Raw genomic sequence first — 25,223 nt, forward strand, 5'->3', positions numbered from 1 at the left:
ACAGGCAGAAAAGAAATATAGAGAGTGAACAGAGGGGTGATGAAGGCCAGAACCCTTTTTTTTTTTTTCTTTCGTCGAGTGCTCAGCCGGCTGGAATAAAGTAGTAAGTCAGCTTCTTGATGGCGAACGGGGGAACTGGGACAAATCACCTCAACAGAGGGGAAGCGAGAAGGGCACAGCAGAAGTTGAAAGATGAGGGGATGAGAATCGTAATAGATGTTTCCTCTCTATTTAGTTCAGGTTCATGCTGCTTCTTTTTTTTTTTTTTGTATTATTATTTCAAGCCTCGACATCTGAAGAGATGGACGGTGGTCCGTCGGGGTCAAGCTGAGCCGTCAGCTGTGGTTCTAACCTCTGTGACTGTCTGAGGAGAGCGTATTTCCTCCCCTCTCCTCCAATTATCCGAGTTTCTCTCCGGTCCTGATCTGTGCTCACAGGGTATCTCATATACAGGCTTGTGTGTGTGTGTGTGTGTGTGTGTGTGTGTGTGTGTGTGTGTGTGTGTGTGTGTGTGTGTGTGTGTGTGTGTGCGCGCGTGTGTGTCGTACAAAGCGTACAGACAAACTGTTGTTTCTGCAGAAGCCTGGAGACCAGGTGGAGCCGACGAACAATCCCTTTGTGATTTTTTTTTTTTTTTTACAAAACCGCTCCGCCTTGAAGCGAGAACAGAGCTGCACAACGCCGACACAAAATACAGTGAAAGAACGCTGTAAGGATTTATTTCTTCAACCGCAGGAAGAAATGTCCTTCAAATTCACCGTATGCTTGAATGTCATTTGCTGACGACGCGGTAAAACAATACGGGTCAAATATTGACAGATAAATGGATTTTTCTACCCACTTGGAGTGGAATTTATTCATCATTTTGATCAAAAGTACAAATTGAAACTCTTTCTCAGAATAGAGCGGACTTGTTTTCTTATTTTGCCTTTTTGATTTCAATTCATACTGCAAGAATAATAGAAATACAGCATATTACTTTGGTTTGTGCAACTTTGCCAGCGTAAGAACTTTGAGTTGATGTTGAGAGTGTTTCGTGAAAAGAACAATTATTTGCGGCGTCATGAAGTGAAAATATCTTTTGTCGACTTAACGACCTCAGAAACAAATAATGTTCATATTCGCTGTACGCTGAATGTCATGTGCTGACAATGCAGTCAAATAAAAGTAGATATTCACAAACGCTCATTCGAAACTCGTACAAGCCTGAATTTATCAGAAGTGAGGAATCGCTGGCAAATTCATGTTTATAAATCAATATTTGTTCATGATGTGATCAAAAACGCTGTTTGAAAAACCTCAAAATAACATACTCATAGAACTGCAGTTACGTCCAGTAACTACTATTTATTTCCTCCTGCATTTTTGCTGTTTCTCTGCTCTGCTGCGTGGCCGTGTCTCGCGTCTTCATTTCAATTCGTTCTCCACAAATAGTAGAAATACAGGTTTTCTTTTGTCGGGTAATTACTTTTGTTCGCGCAACTTCAACGCGAGTTGATTTGAGCGTGTTTTAAAAAAAAAATTTTTTTAGTCCGGTCACAATGCTTTCAGCGTCCGGCTAACTCCAGTCAACGAAATTCGAGCGTAAAAATATCATCTCTATATCTCGTCTCTTCCAGGTGGCCTCCCGTACGAGTTCAAGGTGGTGATCGCCGGGAACCACGAGCTCACCTTCGATAAGGACTTTATGGCCGAGCTGGTCAAGCAGGATTACTACCGATTCCCGTCGGTCTCCAAACTCAAACCGGAGGACTTTGACAATGTCCAGTCGCTCCTCACAAACTGTGTGTACCTGCAGGACTCGGACGTCACCATCAAGGGATTCCGGATATACGGGACGCCCTGGTAAGAGCTTCTCTTCCCCTCTTTGTCTTCTTGTCTTTCACGCTTGTCTTTTTGCAGTTGGAAGGGAGGAGGAGGAGGGGGGGGGGTGAAGGTGTGCCTCCCTCTTCTGTCTTGCGCTTGCAGCAAGGTGGGAGGAGAGGGGAGGGGAGGGGGGCGGGGCTTCCCTTTACATCCAGGGTGCTATTCCCAGCTCGCACCTTCGCCTGCTCCCCGAGCTCGTGTTACACCTGTGTTTTGACACGGGGTTAAGTGATAGCATGGTACCGGGACACTCTGTCAATGGGGCTCTCAGGTGTGGAGGAGGGGGGGGGGGGGAGGCGGGGACGTTGTTCAGCCGAGGGGATGGTGTAAGCAGCATGTGCTGAGGCAGGTTTTTGTTGTTTGTTTTGTTTTATGTGAGAAGTGTTTGCTCGGAGGAAGAAGGAAGTCTCCTGAGGCGACTGCGATACTCGTGGATGTTTACGTTTGCATGAAAATTTCATGTTTGGAAAATGCTTTAAATTGACTTTATTAAGAAGAAGTCGATCTGGGAGTAAATTGTAGGTTCTCCACCTTTAAAGTGAGAAACAGCAGGTTTGTGGTTGTAGTTAAACTAACTGGGTGATTGTTTTTTAAATAAATACTTATTTTCAATATCTTTAGAAATATTCATAGTTTTTTATTTGTTTTTTATGCCTCAGAAGTGCAGATACACAACAGTTGAGGCTTTTACAGATGTTTTACTTTCGATATATATTTTCTAAATGCTGCTATGATACCTCTGCTACTTTGCTAATTCATTTTTCTTAACTTCAACATTCAACATTAACAAATCCCTGAAAGGAAATTCATCTTTGAACGCAAGATACACAAAACATTATGAAATGCTGAAAAAGGATCACGCGAAGCAAAATAAAACGCAATTAAAGCAGCCGTTCAACGTATATGTAGCGTCACCATCAATACATTTAACCATAATAACGATGTTGACTATAAAAATCTGAAAATATCTAACAATTATAAGATCCTTTCTTAAAATTAACTTTTCCTGTTAGAGAAGCTAAAATTAACAAACCGTTTCGCCACAATTGATCAAAATGAACCATCTGTGATCAGATTTGGAGTCGATTACTTCCACATTAATGACTGATTTATTGATCGACTCCTCATTTCAGTGTTCGTGTTAAAAAGATCGTCGGACGGAGGCGGTCTCCAACCGTCCTTTCACATCCCGGCCGGTGATCGCCTTTTTTTTTTTATAAAAATTTTTTAATTTTTTTTTTGGGTGTTTAGATAGAAATAGTTGTCACCAGTTGTCACCTCAGAGGATCCGAACAGTCCTGCAGACTGACCTGGACTCGCCCGCTCTGCAGCTGTGACTCTCTCTCTCTCTCTCTCTCTCTCTCTCTCTCTCTCTGGGTGCACAGGGGAAACCCTAAAATAACTATTTAGGTCACACCTTCATCTGTTAGCAGCTATAATTAGCAGGTTTGCAGCCTGGCTTTAGGAGCAGCCAAGGGGGAGGAGGAGGAGGCCATGGGTGGTGGTTGGGCGATGGGGGGGGGGGGCAGATCCCAAGCATTTGTGAGACATCCCAGCAGCAGGAGGAAGAGATTACACTCTGCTCCATCCTCTTCCTTGTTTCCATCCTCTGTGTGTGTGAGAGAGAGAGAGGAAGGAAGGAAGGAAGGAAGGAGGCTACCCCCCCCCCACCACCATCACCCCCCGCCTCCCCTCCCCACCCCCTCTCTCCCTGATGGGTGTTTAGTGTGAGGGCTGGTAAGTGTCTGTTGTGACAGCTGGGGGGTCTCGTGAGAGGCAGGGTCGGACAGCTTGCCCCCCCCCCTCCCCCTCAGCTTCCTCACCTCCTTCACACCCATATGGCCGCCGCGGGTCCCGAGGTCTGGCCTCTCCCGCTTGTCCAGTGTGAGGTCTCACTTAGCCCCGCGGCGACCCCTCACTTCATCAACAGCTCGCCAGCTCGCCGCCTGGGTGGCCCCCCCGAGCTCCTCCGAGCCTTTCGGCGGTCCGCTGCTCACGACAGCGTCACCTCTGGGGGGGATGGAGGGGCGGGGAGGTGGTGGAGGGGGGGAGAGGAGTCAATAAAACATCATTTTTTTGTTTTGTTTAAACGCCGCCGTAGCTGCTGCGGTCTTGCTCTCGGCTTCTGCCGACTTTAAATACGAGTTCGGTGTTCACGTCGGGCTTCGCCGGTGCCGGTCGTCCGAATCACACGTCTGATTTCAGTCTTCAAATCCAAAACTGTCGTCCGGAATAAAAACGGCCCCGACGTAAAAGTTATTCCATAAAATGAGAAGTCAACGTTCAAAATATTTCGCGTAAATAGGCGTCAACTAGAAATTTGCTACCGTTTTTTTTGAAGCTCACCATCTGTTTACATGTAAATCTATCAAGTAACGAATATACTGACTCAGCTTTGTTTCTCTCCTTGCCTTGTTTGTACAGAAAGTAATCGAAAAGCTTTTTCATTTGAACCTGAAATCAACTCCCGAGTTCATCAATCGCTCCGCGTGTCCGACGAAAACGCAGATTGTTTTCTCGCTTTTGAATGAAAACACATTTTCGCATCTCAACACCACAAAACGCCACGATACGAGTATTTTTTTTTTTTTTTTTTATCAGCGCGGTCGGGGGGGAAAAAACAACAACCCCCCCCCACAACTTTAATATTCTCTTCACAGACATCTCTGCTGGGTTTTTACAAAAATCCACACAAAAAAACAAAGTGTTTGTGTTTCACAAAACGCGTCGACTGCTGAGTCGGCTATTCGGACGTCTTCCACAGAAGCAGTTTTCTCTCAGAAACTGTGAAGAAGCAGCATGGTTTTTTTTGTTTGTTTGTTTTGTTGTTTTTTATCTGCACAAGACAGAAAGAAACAAGCATCACTTCTCCCTTTTTTCCATCACTCCGCAGCCGTTAAATTTGTTTTGACCAGTGCGTCATTTAAATGGCTGTTTTAAAGGTCTTGCTGATAAAAAAAAAAGAAAAAAGAAAAAAAAAATGCCACACCGCTGCAGCACTTTTTCCAAAACAATCCGGTTTCTAATGATCTGAAACGGGTTGTCGGTTCGGCGCCGGGGCCGATCGTACTCTGAAGTTTAAAGGCAGCTTTTGAATGCAGGCTTTCTTGAATATATACACGCATTGAAAACTGTGCCGACGAGTCGCCTCGGATAATTAATCTCGATAGAGTTTCTGAAGAACCAGCTGGCCAAAAGAAGAAAAACAAAACCTTCACCGATGAAGGTAAAACTGCCCCAGATGTTGGAAACTCTCTTAAGCTGCGGGTTTATTGCTGGAAAAAAAAAAATGCATTCAGACCTGAGATTTATTTAAAAGTAGAAGATTTAGAAGGATTGTGACTTTTTAACCGAGGACGTTATGTTTTTGGTTTGTTGGCAGAATTATGGAAAAAAAAACAACCGACTTGATTCTCATGGTAGAAATTTGCCTCGTCTCTTCCCCTAGAGATGAGAAACTATCTTAAACCAGCCAGGAGCCTGCGGGTGGATGTAATGAGCCATGTCACATGACCCATAACCTCCTTATATGTCCTTTTAAAATCCAGTCGGCGTGAGTGACAAGCGACAAAACAAAAACAATTTGACAAATAACTCCATATCATAGTCCACATTTATGAGTACCAGTAATCCGCTATAATCTTATAATCTCACTATATTATTTTAATTTTTATATTGTTTCCATTATGGTATCTTTCGATGATTTACGCAGAACGTTGCAAATTCAATCCAATTCGATTTACGTGGCGCCAAATTACGACAAATTATTTGGAGGCGCATTAAACATAGTGAAGTCCACACAACAGACCTTTACAGCATTATAAGAAGGAACCCAACAATTCCCACGTGAACCACAGCTGGAAACGAAAAACCTCCGACAGAACCGGACCCAGAGGTGGGCGGGGCCATCTGCCTCGAGCAGGTCGGTCGGTGGGGGGGAGCAGAGAGAAAAAAGAACAGCATAGAGACAATAAAGTGTCGGTGGAGCCAAACCAGAGACATGCAGCTCCAGGACCAGGGGATACCTGCAAAAACATTAAAAAATTAAAAATGCTGCGAACTTCGCGAGGGAGGGAGGCATAAAGTTCAAGTGAAACAAAGAGAGGAGAGGAGCCCAGTGCATCATGGGAAGTTTTGGAAAGACATCCAGACACGTTCAGTGTCAGCAGCTGCAGATTAGCACGTCGAAGAAGTGAGATTTTTTTAGCCTTGGCTTGTGCCCCTTTAGTGTATTGTGTTATTGTCAGCGGGGAGTTATAAATTGCAGTTTTCTTTACCTTCTTGACATCTTTTTAGCGAAGTAAGAAATCATTCGGCCTTCACGAGGCTCCATTAGTCCAAAAAAATGTAAGTACTTTTTTACACTTTACATTACATCCTTGAGCTTTCAGCAGCAGAATGAAAAGGTGTGTAAAAAGATTTCTAGAGCTGCAGCTAAAGATTATTTTTCTAATCAATTAAGCTCCCGGTTGCATTTTGGATGAATTGTTTGTGAAATCATAATATTCACGTCTTTGTATTTTCCCGTTTCGTTCGACCAGAATTTTAAGCAGCATGAACTCCAAAATCTCCTTTATTATTGTTCGTTTTTTTTTTTTTTTTAATTATTATTTTGTCCATGAGCTAATTGTTTTAGCTCGGCCGCGATAGACCTTTTTGAACATTTTCACCACCGAGTCCTAAACATTTTGAGTAAAACTGGGCTCCGACCTCCCGTTTTTGAGGAAAAGTGATGGAGTGGAAGCAGCGCAGCGTGAAAGACGCACAACTCGCGCTGTTTAATGACGGATGCTTAACAGACCAAATACCTAAAACCTCCCACTGCTTCTGCTCCTTGTCAATCAAAGCTCTAGAAGAGGAGCTGAAGGCCTGTCGGAGTGGGACAGTTTCACATTTTATTCACACCATTAACCGTTTCTGCTCCAGGGAAGACGACGAATCTTTGGATCTCTGAACTTAAAAAAAAAACACCAAAAAAAAAAAAACCTCATAAATAGATTTGAATCTTGTGTTTAATTTACTGCTTTAATGCAGGACTTTAGTTTCTGTTCTTTGACCTTATTGAATGTTAAACTTTTAAAGTCTTTACTTTTCTTCTGACATGTACGATGTTTAACACCCTTAAAAACTGATGAACGGAAAACATGAATTCATAATTAATCATTCTGGATAGCTTGTTATACATAATTTGTTTATTTCTCGGTTTTGTGTCGCTGCATATGGAAGTAAGTGAAACTAAATTAATTAATTTCACGATATAATTCAGGCTTCGGAAACTTCAAACTTTTAGCATTATCGGTAGAGTGCATGATTCAGCACTTATTTAATGAAATCCATCATTAGACTTAATTTAAGATGCACTTCATACCTCTCACAATCAGACACTTACACAAACAGAAATTGTTGATTGACACTGTTAATTAACTTAATTATAATTATTTATTTTTACCACTATATGGGTCCAGAAACTTGGTGACAAAGAGTCGACTGGCAGGGATTTGTGGGTAAAATATTACAGCAGGATTTTACAGCATTAGTCAGTTCTCCACCTTTTTTTCTGCATCATTTAGTTTGAGATAGAAATAAAAAATAAATAAATAAAAAATAAAAGGCGGGAGAAAAAGAGCGGGAAATGCATCCAAGCCAGTTAGCTTTGTTGCTAACAGGAAGATAAATTACAGTTTGTACTACCGATAAAGAAAAGTCAGATATTCTTATGGACCAAAAAAATGTGTTTATCAAACACTTGTGACAAATATATGTGATGGAGGCTGAATGTTTTATGGTTTAATGATAAACTTTAAATGACATCAGTACACTGAAACAGTGAACTTTACTGGGAATGTAATAATTTGAAATAACTAAATATAAAAAAAGAAAAGACAAATGTTTCTACGGCATGTTTTGTACATTTGTATTGACAAAAAGTATTTTCTGTCTCAAATATTCCCGTTTTCATTTTCTCTTTGCTTCTCCGCTTTTGTTTTTTTTTCTTGCCGTCATTGTAAACCGAATCGCTTTTGATTTGTTGGACTGTTTCTTCCGAGGGGGAAAAAAGGCCGTTTTAGAGACATCCTTATTTCTGCTCTGGTAACCTTTTCTTTTTTCTTCTTGTTTTTTTTTTTTTGTGTGTGGTTATTTTAGAAAAGTAAATTATGAATCAATTATCAGAAGCCGTGAGAATAAATATAAATCCTGCAGCAACACGCCGAGCTCAGACATCAGTACCGGCGGAGCGACGGCGGGCCGGGTCGCAGATAAGTCAGGAATCCTGCTGGGGTTTTTTTGGTTTTTTTGCAGACTCGGATAAGCTCTGCTGACGGATTCAGAACAGAGAAGTACGAGCTGGAAAGAGAGAGACTGTGTGTGTGTGTGTGTGTGTGTGTGTGTGTGTGTGTGTGTGTGTGTGTGTGTGTGTGTGTGTGTGTGTGTGTGTGAGAGACAGAGAGAGACACCACCCTCGTTTCGTTCTCGCTCGCTCGCTGTGAAGATTAACCTGTTTTGTGATTGTGGACCGCAACTTAACTCCCCGGTCGAAGGTTAAACTGCTGCTGGTCCCTCTGCTGCCGCCTCCCTCATCCTCCCCGATCCTCCCTCTCTCCTCCTTTTGCTGTCCGCCGGGTTGTCTCTTCCCCCTTTCTCCGGCCCTGGCTGGTTCCTGTGTGTGTGTGTGTGTGTGTGTGTGTGTGTGTGTGTGTGTGTGTGTGTGTGTGTGTGTGTGTGTGTGTGTGTGTGTGTGTGTGTGCGTTTGCATGGACCTCCCAGAGGCGGCAGATTAAATCCGCTTGCCCTCATTTGACTCTCTGAAACTCACCTCAAGGGAAACCCAGAGGGCCAAATGCAGATTTGTCATTTGCAGATTTTAGTTTTATTCATGTATTCATTTTTCACTGTAAAGGTCAGCCTCTGTGTGTGTGTGTGTGTGTGTGTGTGTGTGTGTGTGTGTGTGTGTGTGTGTGTGTGTGTGTGTGTGTGTGTGTGTGTGTGTGTGTGTGTGTGTGTGTGTGTGTGTGTGAGGCAGTAATACACAGCGACAATGTTTGAATATCGGCATGTTTTTTTCCCCGGCCGTTTTCGTTTCAAGGAGATCTTCATTTTTTAGCCTCTTTTCTCTCCGTCTATCTGTGGGACAGAAATGTCCACGTGTCCTCATGGTTGTATTCGAGACAATAATGCGCTTCGTTTTTGACTAAGAGCCGTTCCCGTTTTCCTGTTTTCAGCATGACAACAGGTGGTTTCTCACACACGTCCGAGGCGGGGAAATTCTGCCGTGTCGACAAAACAAATTGCGAAACCGACTTGAACATGAAGCCCGTGATCTAAATGTTGGTCGTGAACCGTGAAAACATCACATTCAGATTATGACACGAATCGTGACATTAATCTGCTCTGTTGTTCACAGTCGGCACGTTTCGACTCGCGCTGTTTAAATTACATCATCTTGTTGTTATTCGCGTCTTTTGCGAATTTGAATGGCGCCCAAATGGAAAGCTGGTTTACCGCCATGATCCAACTCCAAATATTGCATGAAGGTGGTGAAAACAAACATTTCTTTGGACAGTTTTCTTGAAATTTGGTTCAAATTTGCGCTAACGTGGTGGACAGAGTCCTGTTTTTGTACTATCCTCATTAAACACCTTTTGGACGAACTGCTCGGAGCCAAATTCAGTGTTCAGACTCTGAAGTGGAAGAGAAACCTCCAGCAGTTCAACGTGTTGTTTGGTTTGGTTTTGGTTCGGTCGGCCCGGAGCAGCGGAGACTGATGAAGCAGCAGATTAATGCCCGCGGTATCAGAACCACATGTTCAGGGGTCACACGTGGCTGCGACGTTCGGGTGTCCACATACCCGGCTTCGCTTCGACACAGTGGCCTTTTGTTGAATGAACGTCGTTGGTGCCATTTTTACTTTTTTTTTTTTTCCCTCACTGTGTTTCTATGCTGCTGTGACGACTAAATGTCCCCACTGTGGGATTAATAAAGTCCTATCTATCTATCTATCTATCTATCTATCTATCTATCTATCTATCTATCTATCTATCTATCTATCTATCTATCTATCTATCTATCTATCTATCTATCTATCTATCTATCTATCCATACATCCATACATCCATACATCCATACATCCATACATCCATACATATTTGGACAGCTCGGTACCAGAAGTTTTTTATTTTTTTTATTTTTTATTTTATTTTACTTCCCCGTTGCTTTCATTTGTCCACGTCGCTGAGATCTGGCATTTGTGTCGGCTGCTTTTAGCTTAATCACCCCTAAGTCACCTCTCGGTCGGCGCCAGCCTCTGTCAGTTTGTGTTGGCTGTCTGCCCGCCACACACACACACACACACACACACACACACACACACACACACACACACACACACACACACACACACACACACACACACACACACACACACACACACACACTATTTTCCCTGCCAGAGTGTGAGCACATGGCAGCTTTACCTCCGATGAGGCAATGGGCCCTGACAAACGTCTATCACCGGAGAGTCAAGGGCTTCGTGGTCGCTCTGCCCTCTTTCTGTCTTTCTGTCTTTATTTTTATTTTTTTTTTTGTTCTTTTCACTCTGCCGAGTTCATTCGGTGAAACTTTCCGAAACCTCCGAAATGTCACGTCGTGGTCGAAACCTTGAAAAGAAAAGTCGGATGAGAAAATGATGAGAAATTACATACGTTGGATGGTTTTGATGGATTAAAAATCTGGTTTTGGAGGATTTCTTCTTTTTTTTTTTTTTCCCCTCCTCTGTGTGTGAGATCTTATTTGTGGGTTTCCAAGTTTTTATTTTTGTTCAGAAAACATAAAATGAGAAAAATGATGACCGAAGCAGAAAATGAATGTTTATTTTCACGTTCCCCGGTCTTTAGCTTCCTCAAATACACGTATTTGCTGCTTTTCTTGGTCATATATGATGATATTACCGAAACGAGACGCATGAATCCGTTCAGTTGGACTCTGGGGAACTTATAACGGGCCATTGTAACGATATATTTTATGAACAAGACAATCGATTGCTTTTTTTTTAAGATAATCGTTAGTGGCAGGCCCAAACAGTGAAATGCTAACAATTACAAAATTATTTTAAATTTATACAGTTCGACCGTGCAAACACACCCGATTAAAACAGAGTCATTTATAGTTAATTAATTTCCCTTTTTAGATTGATATAAATAAAGGAAAACACTTAATTCCTTCTGAAATTAGTATAAAGAGGCGAACTTTCTTTGTCTACTGACAAATAAAGGGAATTGATTATTGAACAACTTGCCTCCTTAGTGCCAAAAAGAAAACTATTTAACAACGTGAACAAATCCAAACTACAAACATCTTATTAAAATGAAACGTTTCGGTCGATGGCAGCGTCACATTGATTCCAGAAATAATCCAGGATTAATGAGATAGTGATTTATTGACGTTTAAAACGTGACACCTTCGCTTAATGGGGCGTAAAATGGAAATCGTCGCGCATCTGTTGACGCGGCTGACTTGCGATGGACGCTACTGCTCTGTGTGTGTGTGTGTGTGTGTGTGTGTGTGTGTGTGTGTGTGTGTGTGTGTGTGTGTGTGTGTGTGTGTGTGTGTGTGTTGTTGTGACTGCAGGTGCTTTTTTTTCCAGGTTACAGATGTGGAGGTTCAAACTCCTGCAGCTGGTGATGAAGGCAGAGAGGTGTTTTTGAAGGTTTGTTCCTGCAGTACGTTCAGTTCAGCAGCTGTAGGGTGTGTGTGTGTGTGTGTGTGTGTGTGTGTGTGTGTGTGTGTGTGTGTGTGTGTGTGTGTGTGTGTGTGTGTGTGTGTGTGTGTTTGTGTGCGTGTGTGCGCACGCAGTGTTTCACAGTATGTGTCAGAGGAGTGAATGAGAGGGTTAAGTGATGGATTTGGCATCATCACCCTCGCTCTCCGCATTGTAACGGCTCACAGCGCTCCCTCCTAAATGACTCACACACACACACACACACACACACACACACACACACACACACACACACACACACACACACACACACACACACACATCACGGCACATATTCACAAACACAGGCATGTTTCTCAAATGGCCATTACGCAACAAAAAACATCAAAATTCAAATGTGCGCCGTACTGGAAACCAACACACACAAACTGGACTTAAATGTTTCACACTGACTCCCGCCCCCCGCCCCTTTCCTCCTCCTCCACCTCCACCTCCACCGCCACCTTCACCCTTCCTCCTTCCCTGCCCCCACCCCAAGGTGAGCCCCCAATATGTCAGCGGGAGACTGATGGGTCTTCGCCGCTGTTTAATGAAGCTCTCCGACCGCGGCCTCGTGAGCATCAGTCACCGGCCGGGCAGGCAAGAGGTCCACCACGTCACACCACGCCACGGACGGCACCGCCATCAAAACACCGCCGCGCCCGGGAAAGAAAAAAGGCTGATGCAGCCAAAATCCTGATCTGGATTCACTCCACAACAGCAAGAGAGAAAAAAAAAAGAAAAGAATCCAGTTTTAAGTAGTTCACTCTGGAATTTTAGTCTCTGACAATTAGTTGTTGGGTGTTTTTCTTGTGGGAGAAACATCTCGTTTTTTTTTTTTCTTCCAAAACCGAGTTCAGTCAGCGCGTCAAGTGATTCAACTCGAGCACGACTTCAAACAGCTTCACACATTTTTTTTTTTTTTTTTAATTTTATCAGTCGGCAGACTGAAGATTTTCAGTGGAAAAAACAAACCAAAAAAACCCACCTCCAGTCGGCATCTTGATCTAATAAATCCAAAATATTCTCTAACAAAAGAAAGACAGAAATCTCCTGACAGAAAAAAAAACATCAGCTGTGTCGTCTCCCTTTGGTTTTGATCCGGTCCGTTTCACATCAGGACTCGGCGGGAATTGCGGTGACATTTTTGGTGACACCTGTGGTGGATCCAATAAAAGACAGATTAGTCATTTACTTTGGTATCGATTTAGAAGAACGTCTCTCGACATGAGGATTTGTTATTGATTGATGTTTTTTGGGGGGGGGGGGGGGGGGATTGAAGAGTTTCCCGTCGAATTTGTCGTTTTTCATCAGAGAATCGATCGTTAGAAATAAAAAATAAATCAGCTTCTCGTTTGACCAAAATTTTATGGAAACGAATGTGCCTGAAAAACCATCTAAAGAAATCTCGACAGGAAGTTTTAAACCAACGCTGTGGTCGGGAACTTGTTGGCATAAATGTGCAGCTAAATGAGTCTCCTGGCTCTTTTCACCTCGTGCATTTTTTTCCCATCTTTGAATCTGGAAGCTCTTAAGTTTTTCTTCACGTGTTAGAAACCCCGTCCATCTGTGGCTGCGAGATTCTTTCATGTAAAGCTAAAAGCAGATTCTGCTAATTATAGGTCGCGGTGTGAACAGATACTGACGTGTTTCTCGCCATGAAGTTCAGACTGAACTTCTGAAAAACAGTCAGGAAGTTTCATTCATTTTCTTTTTCAAGAAATCCTCTCGTATCAGATGCCGTTGCACCTCCACACCTTTTTTTCTACTACTGTTAAAAGTCTGTCATATTTATATTTCATACATAATATTCTCATGTATTTCCTTTATTTATGCCGATACTGAAGTGTGTATTTGTGTGCGTGTGTCCATATCAAATAAACCACAAGGAGGAGAAGAGCGGTACGATTTGTCAGGAGTGAAGCCGGTAAACCCGATCAACTCCAGAACAAGGGTTTCTGTGTACGAGGATGAGGAGGAGGAGGAGGAGGAGGAGGCAGGATGTTGACATCTGACAGCCGGCAGTTCCTCGTCGTCGGTGAACTTCCGGTGATTACGCCGTTGACTTTCCCTCCTCGGCGCGCCGCCGCGACTCCGAACCGGTAAACGAGAAAAAAAAAAAAAAAAACCTCCGAAGTCCGTCGTGACTTCTGTTCGCGTGTAGTCGATCAAAACACGTCCAGGAACTCCCACGCTGCTGTTCAAAGCCTTTTCTTTTTAAACTTTTTTAAACGCTGATAAATGGTTTTCTTTAGCGCTCAACACCGACGTCCTCAAAGTCCTTTCTCAAGAACAAAAAAACCCACCACCACCGAGGTCCGGTTTCCACTTTTCTGTTAAAGGAGGAAGGTCAACCTTTGTTCCCGGTGAGCCGATCGGATCGTTCATGTCAGAGAAGTCCGCTTTCTTTCCACCTCTCGTGACACGTTTGGCCCTCGGCGTGCTGAAAAGGCCTCTGAAGTGCCGGTTTCCTATAGATGTTCTGTCATTGTTCAAAAGCCTTTCCTCCCCCTCCTCCTCCCCCCCTTCTCCTCTTCTGTTTATTCTTCCTCCGCCGTGTCATTGAGGATCAATGCATTGGAGATGGGAGGTTTTTTTGTTTTTTTATTTTATCTTAAAGAAACATTGAGGGGAACCCGGAGGAGAAGCGGGGACGAGTGGCGGGAGTCTGGCGTGACCTTTCAGACCCGTCTCACAGTCGCTGGGTACCTGCTCGTACCAGTGGTTTGCGTGGTGACCTTTGACCCCCTCCCCCCCTCACCCGAGACCGGCGGTCAGCAGAGTGGAGCGCGTCTTTACTGCAGCGTTGCAATAAAGCGTTTATTACGTCACGAGACGTAACAATAGTTTTGCGTCGCGACTGCAGTCGTGTCAAATGTTCGTTCAGAAAAATAACGAAACGGTGTCGCGGTTCACTTGTTTGTTTTTAATGAACAAATTGTTTTTTTTTAATACTTAAAACAGAAGTCGGAGCTCCGTTTTGATATGAAGTTAGTTTTGAGATTCATGTCGTGTTTTCTGTGCCGACAAAACTTCCTCATGAAAGGATTTATATCTGGTTTTTCCTTGACGGCGGTGTTTTGTTTTGTTTTGGGTTTTTTTCTCCCGCAAATCCGCCTTTTTTTAAACGCGCTAATTTTCCGAAAGGATTAATGAGATTGAACAGAGCGTTTGTGTGTTTTCTCTGTAAAGTGTTTGTGTGTTTTTCTCCTGCAGGATTGTGTGGTAGTGCTTCTTCTTTTCTTTTCTCTCTCTGTGTGTGTGCGTGCGTGTGCGCGTGCGTGTGCGTGTGCATGCGTGCGTGCGTGTGCATGCGTGTGTGTGTAAATAGAGAATCAGTTGCATCAAGGACTAACGAAGGCGGTTCGGCTCCGCGCAGGGTCGAGCACCTGATGAGAGGCAGATACTCAAATGAAAGAGTACAGCTTTATGAAAAGATGAATGATTTTTCTTTATTTTCTTTCTTTCTTTATTTATTTTAAAGACTTTAAATGTCCCAGTATGTCACCAAGTAATTTCTTCGCATTCCTCTGCTGTTTTCCAGCTTTGTCATTTTCTCTCAAAATCCTCCTCCGACTCCCTGATGAGTTTTCACGTTGTGTGTTTCGTGCCATTTTGTCTCTCACGTTGACCTCCAGTCTGCGTTAGCTGGCAGCGACGGTGACTTTGGTTTGTTCACAGTGGATGTGGAATTAGCAGCCCGTTAAGCCTCAGCTGGGGGAGGTGGTGGCGGAGGTGGTGGTGGGGGGAGGGGGGGGCAGCTTCCTCTTCTTTTCTTTTTTTTTTTGCCCGTGTCGGCGAAATTGGCCTCTTGGCAAGCACAGGTGGAAGAAATGCACCTGTGAATGGGTCCCGTAGTTATTCTAGAAAACACAAACATTTATTCCAGGCATTTTTTTTTTTTTTTTTTTTAAAGAAACCTGGAGACACTTTCTTTTTTTCTTTTCTTTTTTTTTTTAAAAATTAAACCCGGGGAAAAAGATTGTTGTCGAGCAAATGGACCAAGATGTGAGAGCCGGGTAGGACACGGGGGCTGCGGGATGAAAAGGAAAAAAGCCGGCGTGAGGAATACGGCGGGGGATTAAAGACAGTGAGCGAGTGTTACAGACCCCTGGCCAGCTTGCTGCTGTAATGAACATTAGGGCTGCGGCATAAATTTAATGACCTGTGAAACAAACAGCGTGGCTGAGACCGCTGCCTCTGAATGCTAAGTGGCTCTATTATTAATACCGGCTCAGAGATGCCACTGTGTAAACACACTCTTAGTCTGTTTTCCCCTATGAGGCCCGTTAAACACACGGCGGGGCCACGTGACGGCAGCGCGCCACCTTTTTTTTTTTTTTTGGTTGCTTTTTTCCAGAAACGGGGTCACGTCTCTTTGTACCTGCAGAATTAATGGCACATCGCCCATTAACGGCGTACCCGCACTAACTAACAAGGATATGAATAGCCCCGCCGGCTTAATGGCGGCGCAGTTTGGTCACCTTGATAATAAATAGCTTAGCGGTGGGGCAGGTAGAGGGAAGCGGTAATAGATGGGGTCTATGTGGCTCCCGATTTAACAGGCCGGCGAATGCTAATGAATGGCAGAGCGCGTCCGGCATGTTGAAATCATAATAATTCAACCGGCAAAGTAGTTCATGAAAATTTGTTTTAAACCCAGAGGTCATTTTTTGAATTTTTTTGCACAAGTTAAACTCAAAACATCTGGCCTAAAAAAAAGTAAAAAAAAAAAAAAAAAAAAAAAAAAAAAAGAGCCTTACGCTGCAATACCACCGAGCGCCACTAGATGTCGGCTCCGAAAACAGCCTCCGGCTCCATAGACTCCCATTCAACTTCTCTCATGAAATACTAAGCCAATAAAATGTCTCTTCAACCCGGCGTGGTGTTTTTTAGCTAAAGTCGCTCCTTCTTATTAGTTTTCTGGAGGTCCATCTGAAAATAATCCCTCATTCATTAGAAAATTAGCTTTAAAAAAAGCGTGTTTTTGGGGGCGTGTCTGATTGATTGACAGGCCTGTGGTGCAGTCAGGTTACAGCTATCGGTGGGCGGGACGTAATGTCGTCGGGTTTCCAGTCAGATCCACCGCTCGCCCAAATATGGTCACTTCCTGCTCCAAACTAGTAAAGTGGCGCCGGCCACAATCCGAACTGGAGGCTTCATAACGGCCGTTCACAAACCAACGGGCGACGTCACTGCTGGCTGCTGCTTGACTCAAACTTAACAATATTAAATATTTTTTATTAAATGTCAAAAAATGGTTCATTGCCAAAAATTAAGCTTTAAATTAAAAAAAAACCCACAATTAAAAATCTTTCTTAAACATTTCATAACTTTCTGTTCGATTAAACGTAGATTTGTTTTTGGAATAAGTTTAAAAAAAAATGTTTCCCCTCTGAATCGTAACTCGTAAATAAGAATACAGATTTTAGACATTTTAATATTAGTTTAGATGTATAAAGGATTTGAGTAATTGAAGGGTCATTTTAGGGTAAAAAAACAACAACACCTGAAATACAGAACAAAATAAAGATTACATTTGAGGTTTGTTTGAAGTCAGCAGATCATCCTGTGACAGTTCTCGTACATCATATCAAACCTCCCTGACGGGGACCTGGTTGTACTCGTTGGTTTCCTTTGGCGCATCACACAGCTGTACGGTTAGGAAGCAGGTCTGCAGGTTTTTTTTTTTTTGGGGGGGGGGGGGGGGGGAGCTCTGAGCCTGATTACAAGCGATGCAGGCTTAATCAAACGATCCAGCGCAGTGGGGGCGAGGGAGGAGGAGGGGGGGGAGGGGGGGAGGGAGAGACGAGAAGAGCCCAGAGCTCGCCAGATGTCCGCGACACCGAGGAGGGATGCATGACATGAGGAGGCTGCTCCGGGCTATAAAATGCAATCACAATCCCCTGGAAGGGAGCCGGCGATGGCTCAGCATCCAGTCGGGGAATAAAAGGCGATCTGTCAGCAGCCCCCCCTCCCCCCTTCTCCCTCCCTCCCTCCCCCCTCCTCCTCCCCTCTGCCCCGACCTCATGGCTCAGGCTACCTGCTCAGTCAACAGAAAGCAGGGCGCAAAAAGGTTTCCCCTCATTTATCAGCTTGTTTAAAAAAAAACCAACTTGGGTGCATGCATCGGCCCGTCTGTTTGTTTGTCCTGCTGTATGTGTGTTTGTGTGTGTTTGTGTGTTTGTACACTAAGCAGATCCTGAACCCAGCAGGGCTCCCATCTTGTTTTCCGTCCCATGCTGCGTCTCACGCTATGTGGGGAGATAAATATTTGAAAAGCAGAGGAAGCCCTGCGTCCCCCCCCTCCCCCCCCCAGATGCTGAGGGCCCCGAGGTGCAGCAGCGCTGCATTAAGCTCCACCTTTTACCCACACCGACTCTTTCTCTTGTTTTTTTTTGTTTTGTTTTGGTTTTTACTGCCTCAACATAGATTTCTGCTCAAAGTGTCGGCGCCATTACGTTTTTGTTTTTTCTTCTCCGCAGAGCTCGGTGCGAAAGGTCAGAAAGCGAAAGTGCAGGCGCGGCTGAATTCAGCCGACATTAAAAAAAAAAAAAAAGTAATATAAATAAGTAATATCATCAACGACAACAAGTCTCGGACACGACGCTGCGGATGCTAAGTGCTGCGAGCTTTTTCTTATAAGAGAAAAAAAGAGGCGCAAGCTCCACTGAGTTCGAAAGAAAAGAGGAAAAAAACAAAACATCAAAGATTTAAGATGGTGTTATTTTGCATTTAATTTTTTTTTTTCTCCAGTCGGTTGTTGCCTCTAAAAGCAACTCAAGCACTTAAGGTTTGTTCATGGATGGAGTCTTATCACACTTGGGGGAGGATTAAACCAAATGTGTTGTTGTTGTGGTTGTTGTTTGGACACCCCCCCTGTTTATTGATGTGGAGCCTTTTTTTTTTTTTACCAGCCCCTCTGCATACGAATAGATGGCGGCGCTCCCTCGGGTGTTGTCGTCCACTCCTTTCATCCTGATGGGCGTCGACCCCGGGTTAATTTTTAAACTGCTGGAGCGGCCTTTAACCAATCGGCAGCGGGCACCGTGCGCCATATGTCGGGCACTAAAAACTCCCCGAGCCGTAAACCACGGAGGACCCCCCCCCCCCACCCTCCCGCCCCTTCAATGACCGTTACCAGAAGCATTGTTACTGCTGGAGTTTCAGCTCCGTGATAGTTGCTCGCGTTGCTGCAACTTTTTGCATCGTTTCATCACCGCTGCCGTGTTTTTTTTTTTTTTTAGAGCCACGTTTCAAAACAAACTCTGGACCTCGGTGTAATTGCATTTAATCAGGACTCGCCGGTTTGCTGATTGGTCGGTCCTTCAGGGCGTCTGAGAAATGAGGCCGATGAACTGCAATACCGCCAATGGCCTCTAGGGGGTCGGCTCCATAGACTCCCATTCAAATTTTCGCATGATACGCAAAGTCAATACATTTTTTTACACAAGTTATTGTCATTGGGCTAAAAGTCACTCCTTCTGATGAGTTTCCTGGTGTGTTTTTTTTTGTTTTGTTTTTTTTGGGGGGGAGGAAAGGGTGGAGGGGTGTCTGTTTGATTGACAGGCCTGCGGTGCAGTCAGGTTTTCCGCTATCGGTGGGCGGGACATTGTGATGAATGAAGGAAACGGCGGCGAATTTAACGACCACGCTTTTTTTGGTGGGTCGAGATGTTAAAAGATTAATCGGCGTTCATGTTTTTCGCTCCACGCACTTTAGCCAACTGATTTATAGACTTATAAAACTTAGTGTTTACCGAAGTGGCGCTCGGTAGATCCAATACATTCAATTTGGGGAAAAAAAAAAAAATTCAGTCTGAAACGATGCCGGACGTGATGAAAGCTGAAACTCTGAAATGAAAGTACACCGATTGATTTGACATCGAGGAAGTCGAGAGGGAGCTCTCCGCAAAATGAATTCACCACAGCTCAAATTGGTTTGTTTTTTTTCAGATTTAATTTTTTTATTGCTTTCCCCCACACACACACACACACACACACACACACACACACACACACACACACACACCTCCTGGTTATTCTCCCGTGCACCGCGCCGTGTGGCCCATGAAGGAGATGTGAATTGTCTGCGGCGAGCCATCAATCACGGCGCTAACGACAGCTCCATAAACAGAAGGGCAGCCCGCCGACCGGCTTCTGCTCGGCGCCGATAGCATTGACGTCGCCTCTGCAGCACTTTTTCCTTCCTTCCCGCTGACCTTCGGTCGCGAGGACGGGCGACTCTTGCTTATCTCCACGTGCCTGAATTCAGACCCTCCCCACCCCCCCGATGATGGCGGCGGTTGGTGGTGGTTGGTGGCGGTTTGGTAGGAAACACACACAGGTGTCAGCGGGGGGGGGGGGAGGTGTCGTAAATACAAAGCAAACTGTGACCTCCGTTCAGCGATCGGGCAAACGACTAGAAATAGAAAGTTATATTTAGGGCAACTATTTAAAGGAAAATTCCAAATTTATGGCACAATGGAAATACTTGGAGGCTACGAAGGAATGTAAGTGAGAGGTGTTAAGTTTCCATTGTTCATTGTTGTGTCGATCTTTACCCCCGATTTAATCGTGCGGGCTGGAAACCCGTTGGTTTGTCAACTGTTATGAAGCTTCGAGTTTGGCCCGGCGCCATCTTTGCACCGATAAACGTAACCCGAATGCAGCGCAATCAATCAAACAGACACGGCCCCAAAATCACGGCTTTTTTTATTTTTTTTAAGCTTATTTTTGAGTTGATGACGGTATTGTGATCGAGATAACTCGACGGTATTGTGGTCGAGATAACTCGTGGAGAACATTTTATAAGTAGTTGAACGGGAGACTTTGGAGCCGGAGCCCTCTTGTGGCCCTCGGCGGTATTGCAGCTTAAGACACTTTACAGCGTCCGCCTCATTTTTCAGACCCCGGAAGCTACGAACACTTTTTATATACGGTCAACGGTTTAAACGTAAGTAACGTTCGAGCTGTAATCACCCGTTCGAATTCAAATATCCAGTCCATTGGAAGTATTTTTGCCTCGTCGTCCAGCAGAGGGCGCTCTAACAAATCACCATCAACGTGACCTGTCGCAGCCCCGGTTTGAGAAGTCATGATCATTAGCTGTCGAACCAACAGTCCTAAACTGTTTATTTCATATATAACCAAGAAAAGAAGAAAACGTGAAACCGATTTTTCTGGTTTCAAGATTCAAACGAGTCTTTCAAAAATCAAAATTGTTGTAGATGAACCTTCGTCCGTCGACTCGCCGGCCAAATCTGCCCAAGTTTTCCTTCTCGACATTTCGTAAACGCCTTTTGTTCTCCCAGAAGAACGCCGTTTACACCAACGAACGTTTTCAGGTTTATATTTCACGCCTTCGAGCGCCGTGATGTTTTTGTTTCGTCTGCGTTACGGCTCTTTGTGCTCGAGGAGCCAACAATGCCAGTTTGTGTGCTTTTCCTGCGCCCATTGTTTTGCCGCTGCTTCTCTGTGCCCTCGGCAACATCCACTCGCTGTAAGGTCGAGACAATGGCTGGTTGCTTGTGCCGTGTATCTGCACCGGCTCGACCCCGTGCCCCTTCCTGTTGCCTTCAACCACCCGCCCCCCGCCCCCGCCTCCCTTTCCCCGCCTGGCCTTTGACTTCTGCAGCAAAAAGACCGGTCGGCTTGTCGTGTCAGGACGAGGCAGGGTGGGCTTCGGTGGACCTTTTGACAGGTCGCTGTGAGAACCTGCTGCTTTCTTATTTATAATTCTCAGGAAGCGGAGTAACTCTATACACTGCAGCACGGACGAATACCAATATAATCAAATTAGGTAACGGGACGGCAAGCCGGAGGAATCTGATGTAAAAAAAAAAAAACACATCACGAGACGAAGGAAGAAACGGCCCTTATTAATTTTTTTAACATGCTTTTAAAGGTTTTGGTGTCAACAACTGCTTCTGCGTCGTAGCTGGTTTTTAAATCGTAAGAATTGATCAAAATGATGTCCGAGGTTGTGCGTGTGTGTGGCAGAGCGGAGATGAGGCTCTGAACTGAAGGTACAGCTGGTGCATTGGCCCTTTTAGTGCTTACGAGATGTTATGTTATGTCCGCCGTTTATCCCGTTGATGTGTCCGATTATTCTTTGCTGACATTGCAAATATTGTTGCTGCCTGCCATAAAAAAAGAGGAAGTGTCCTTGTCGGCCATGTTGATCGTTTATATTACAGTTCGAAGTGGACAGAAAACCAATGATCGTAGATACGTGATTGGAACATAAATTCAAAAACTGAACTACTGTTTCATCCACCTGCTGATCGTGAACTTCAAGCGATGTCCTGATCTGCGTAGCCTGTATTTGTAAGTGAGTGGCGTTTATTTGTATAGCACCTTGTCGATATAAAATCACAAAGTGCTTCACAATAATAAAACAGCTGACAAACAGCATGATTTTGAACAGTTTAAATAACAGTTAAAATCATAAAAAGTTAAATTGACAGTAATAAGAACAAAAAAAAGTTCAAATCGCAAAAACAATTCAAATATCAGTTGAAATCACAAAAACAGTTCAAATCACAGTTGAAAGAAAAAAGAAACAATCGCAAAAATAGTTAAAATTGCAAAACCAGTTAAAATCGCAGTGAAAATCACAAAAACAGTTGAAATAACAAACAAACGAGGACAGGTCGAGAGATAAACCAGTAAACGGGTAGTAAATAAAAGATGCTCTATAGACAGGCTGAACAAAAACGTTTTTAATTATCTTTTAGAAACGTCGCAGGAGTCGACGGGTCGTAGCGAAACGCTCGCTCACCTCGGATTTTAAAACGGGTTCGAGGGACGGCCGGTCGTTTTTGATGTTTTGAATCCTGAATAACTTTGGACAGATTGTGGCTTTTTTTTTTAAATATTTTTTATTAAAAAACAAAAGGATTTGAAATCTGAATCCGTCTAATGTCACTCTGAGGGGTTTTATTTCTGTTATAATTCAGTTTGTGTCTGCAGACCTTCAGCTCCGAGCCTGAATCGGCACGATGACTCGGCACAGGTCAAAACACACAATGGACCTTTTTTTTTTTTATAATTTCCTTTCATCCCTTATCTGCTCTCAGTATTGTACGTCATAAATGAAAGTTCAAAATGTTCAAAACAGCTTTTTTAATTTTTTTTTTTTTTTTCAATTAACTTGGGGACCCGGAGCTGTCGCCTTTGTGCCGAGGAGAGGGGAAAAATAATTAAATAATAAAAGCAGAGAGAGGGCACCGCTTTTAAAAACGGCCTGAAAGACACACCTGTGTAACAAAGTGCCTTCGTTCCATTTTCAGATCATCTTGTTTAAAAAAAAAAAATGAAAGAAAAAACAAACCGCGGTCCTCGGAGCAGACCTGGGAAATGAAACCTTGCCTGTCCGTTATTGTCACCGAGGGGAACGCTCACTAATTTCCCAGAGATATTATCCTCTCCGCCCCCTCCCTCCCTCCCTCCCCCTTCCTCCCCCCTCTCATCACATTGTTCTCCGGGATCAAGTTCACGGAGGTCGGGGCGAGAGGAGGGTAATGGGACCCTTGTCCCTGGGCAGGTTGAATGGGTCTTGGCCCCTCAACACCCCCAAACCCCTTCATACAGCCTCTGTGAATAGCACCCGGACCCCCCCCCCACCACCACCACCACCACCACCACCACCTTTATCGGTCTGCTCTCCGGTTTCTGCAGACTCGCCTCACCTTCCCCTACAGATCCATATTTCAAAGTTGTTTCGGTTCCACGTTCGAATGTGTCCGTGACTACTCAACTATTTTGGGGGAATTGACGCCTCGAAATACGATAGAGTCGATGTACGCTCCAACAGGAACACGGAAAACTTAAACTCAAAAAGTAATGTCATGTTTTGTATTTAGTCAACAAAGCTGAAAAGATTACTTGATTGAAAGGAAGTTATTCTGTAATTGTTTTGATTGTTAATTAATTCTTTAATTGTTTTCTTTCAAGTGAAAAAATTTACAAACTTTAGATTATTTTTTTTTTGCATATCTACGTCTTCAATAATAGCAAACTTTTGTATCACTCTTTCAATCTAAGATCAATCTAAGTTCAAATTGTCTGTCGGAGGGAAAATAGTGGATCTGATGTCATAACGTGACGTGAAAATAGTTGTTGTTTTTTTTGCACTCAAGTCTCAGTACATTAAAATCGTAAAAGTCCTCTGCTCAGACCAACACTTTATTCTGCCCTCACACACTGCTACACACACACACACACACACACACACACACACACACACACACACACACACACACACACACACACACACACACACACACACACACACACACACACACACACACACACACACACACACACACACAGATATTCATGTACGCTCCGTCACACTGCAGACAGACAGTTTCAGTTACTGTAGTCTTTGATGGCTTTGATGTCTGGTACTAATCCAGTGTATCTCCGTCTGCTGTGAGGTTGTGTGTTTTTTTGTGTGTGTGTGTGTGTGTGTGTTGGAGGAGGAGGAGGGAGGTGGGGAGCGAGGAGGTGGAGGGGGGGGGTGTTGGTAAAGAAAGAAGTCTCTTAGATGTAATGATGGCTGCGGATACACTCTGAACTCTCTCTGCTCTCATTTGGTTTCCTGCTCCGGTGTCGGGCACTCAGCCTCTTTTTTTGTTTTTTTCTTTCCGTGTGTGTGTGTGTGTGTGTGTGTGTGTGTGTGTGTGTGTGTGTGTGTGTGTGTGTGTGTTTTTTCTCCCGTCTCTCTTTCACACACTCCGACCTGCGTGCAGCGTCCCGGAGCAGCTGTGTTTGCTGTGAAGTGTCTGCAGCGGTTGTTTCATATTAGCAGCCTGCAGGTCAAACTGCAGCTGGCTGCATTTCGGCGCGGAGACAAACCCTAGGGAGGTGGGGGGGGGGGGGGGGGGGCAGAGAGAGAGAGAGTGTGTGTGTGTGTGTGTGTGTGTGTGTGAACCAACTCCGTCCCCATGGCTGTAGCCTTTCCTAAGCGGGCTAAGTCCGGTGGCTAACCCTCAGCGCCTCTGCGTTTGGCAGCATCACTGCAGCGAGATTAATCCATTCCACACTCCATCAGTCACTAGGCACAGGTTATTAGAGCTGTGGCAGAGCACACACACACACACACACACACACACACACACACACACACACACACACACACACACACACACACACACACACACACACACCAACGAGGCCCCCTTCACCCTTGTGACTTCGCCTTCTACCTCGTCCCCAAAGTTTGCAAAGGTGGCCTTGGTGTTGAGAGGCCATTTGTCAAAACCCAGCCAGAGTCTCCACTTGGCTCCTTTTAATAAGGCTACCTGGGCTCTGGGATTACACACACACACACACACACACACACACACACACACACACACACACACACACACACACACACACACACACACACACACACACACACACACACACACACACACACACACACACACACGGGGCTTTGCACATACTCATGCAGCCCCCAGTGTCAGGTGGTGCGTCCCGCGGGGCTTATAAAAGTCCCATTAACATGGCCCTCCTCATTGGTTCTGACAGGTTGATCAATTAGACCCCTCCCCCCTTCCTCCCTCCCTCTCCCCCCCTCGCTGACCCCGGGG

The 25,223-nt window shown here is 44.4% G+C and overlaps 1 protein-coding gene across 1 annotated transcript in view; it reads left to right on the forward strand.

Annotated features, from left to right (window-relative positions):
* Positions 1-25,223, forward strand: part of mpped2a (metallophosphoesterase domain containing 2a) — a 62,582-nt gene that overhangs the window by 25,654 nt on the left and 11,705 nt on the right. The window contains exon 3 of the mRNA XM_069705459.1: positions 1,620-1,845. Coding sequence (XP_069561560.1) covers positions 1,620-1,845 — 226 coding nt within the window. The remainder of the gene's footprint in view (positions 1-1,619; positions 1,846-25,223) is intronic.

This window comes from Brachyistius frenatus, unplaced genomic scaffold (genome assembly GCF_029030835.1).
Source record: "Brachyistius frenatus isolate BFR_SWC_R1_liver_20210118 unplaced genomic scaffold, ASM2903083v1 Contig_56, whole genome shotgun sequence".
NCBI classification, from domain to species: domain Eukaryota; kingdom Metazoa; phylum Chordata; class Actinopteri; family Embiotocidae; genus Brachyistius; species Brachyistius frenatus.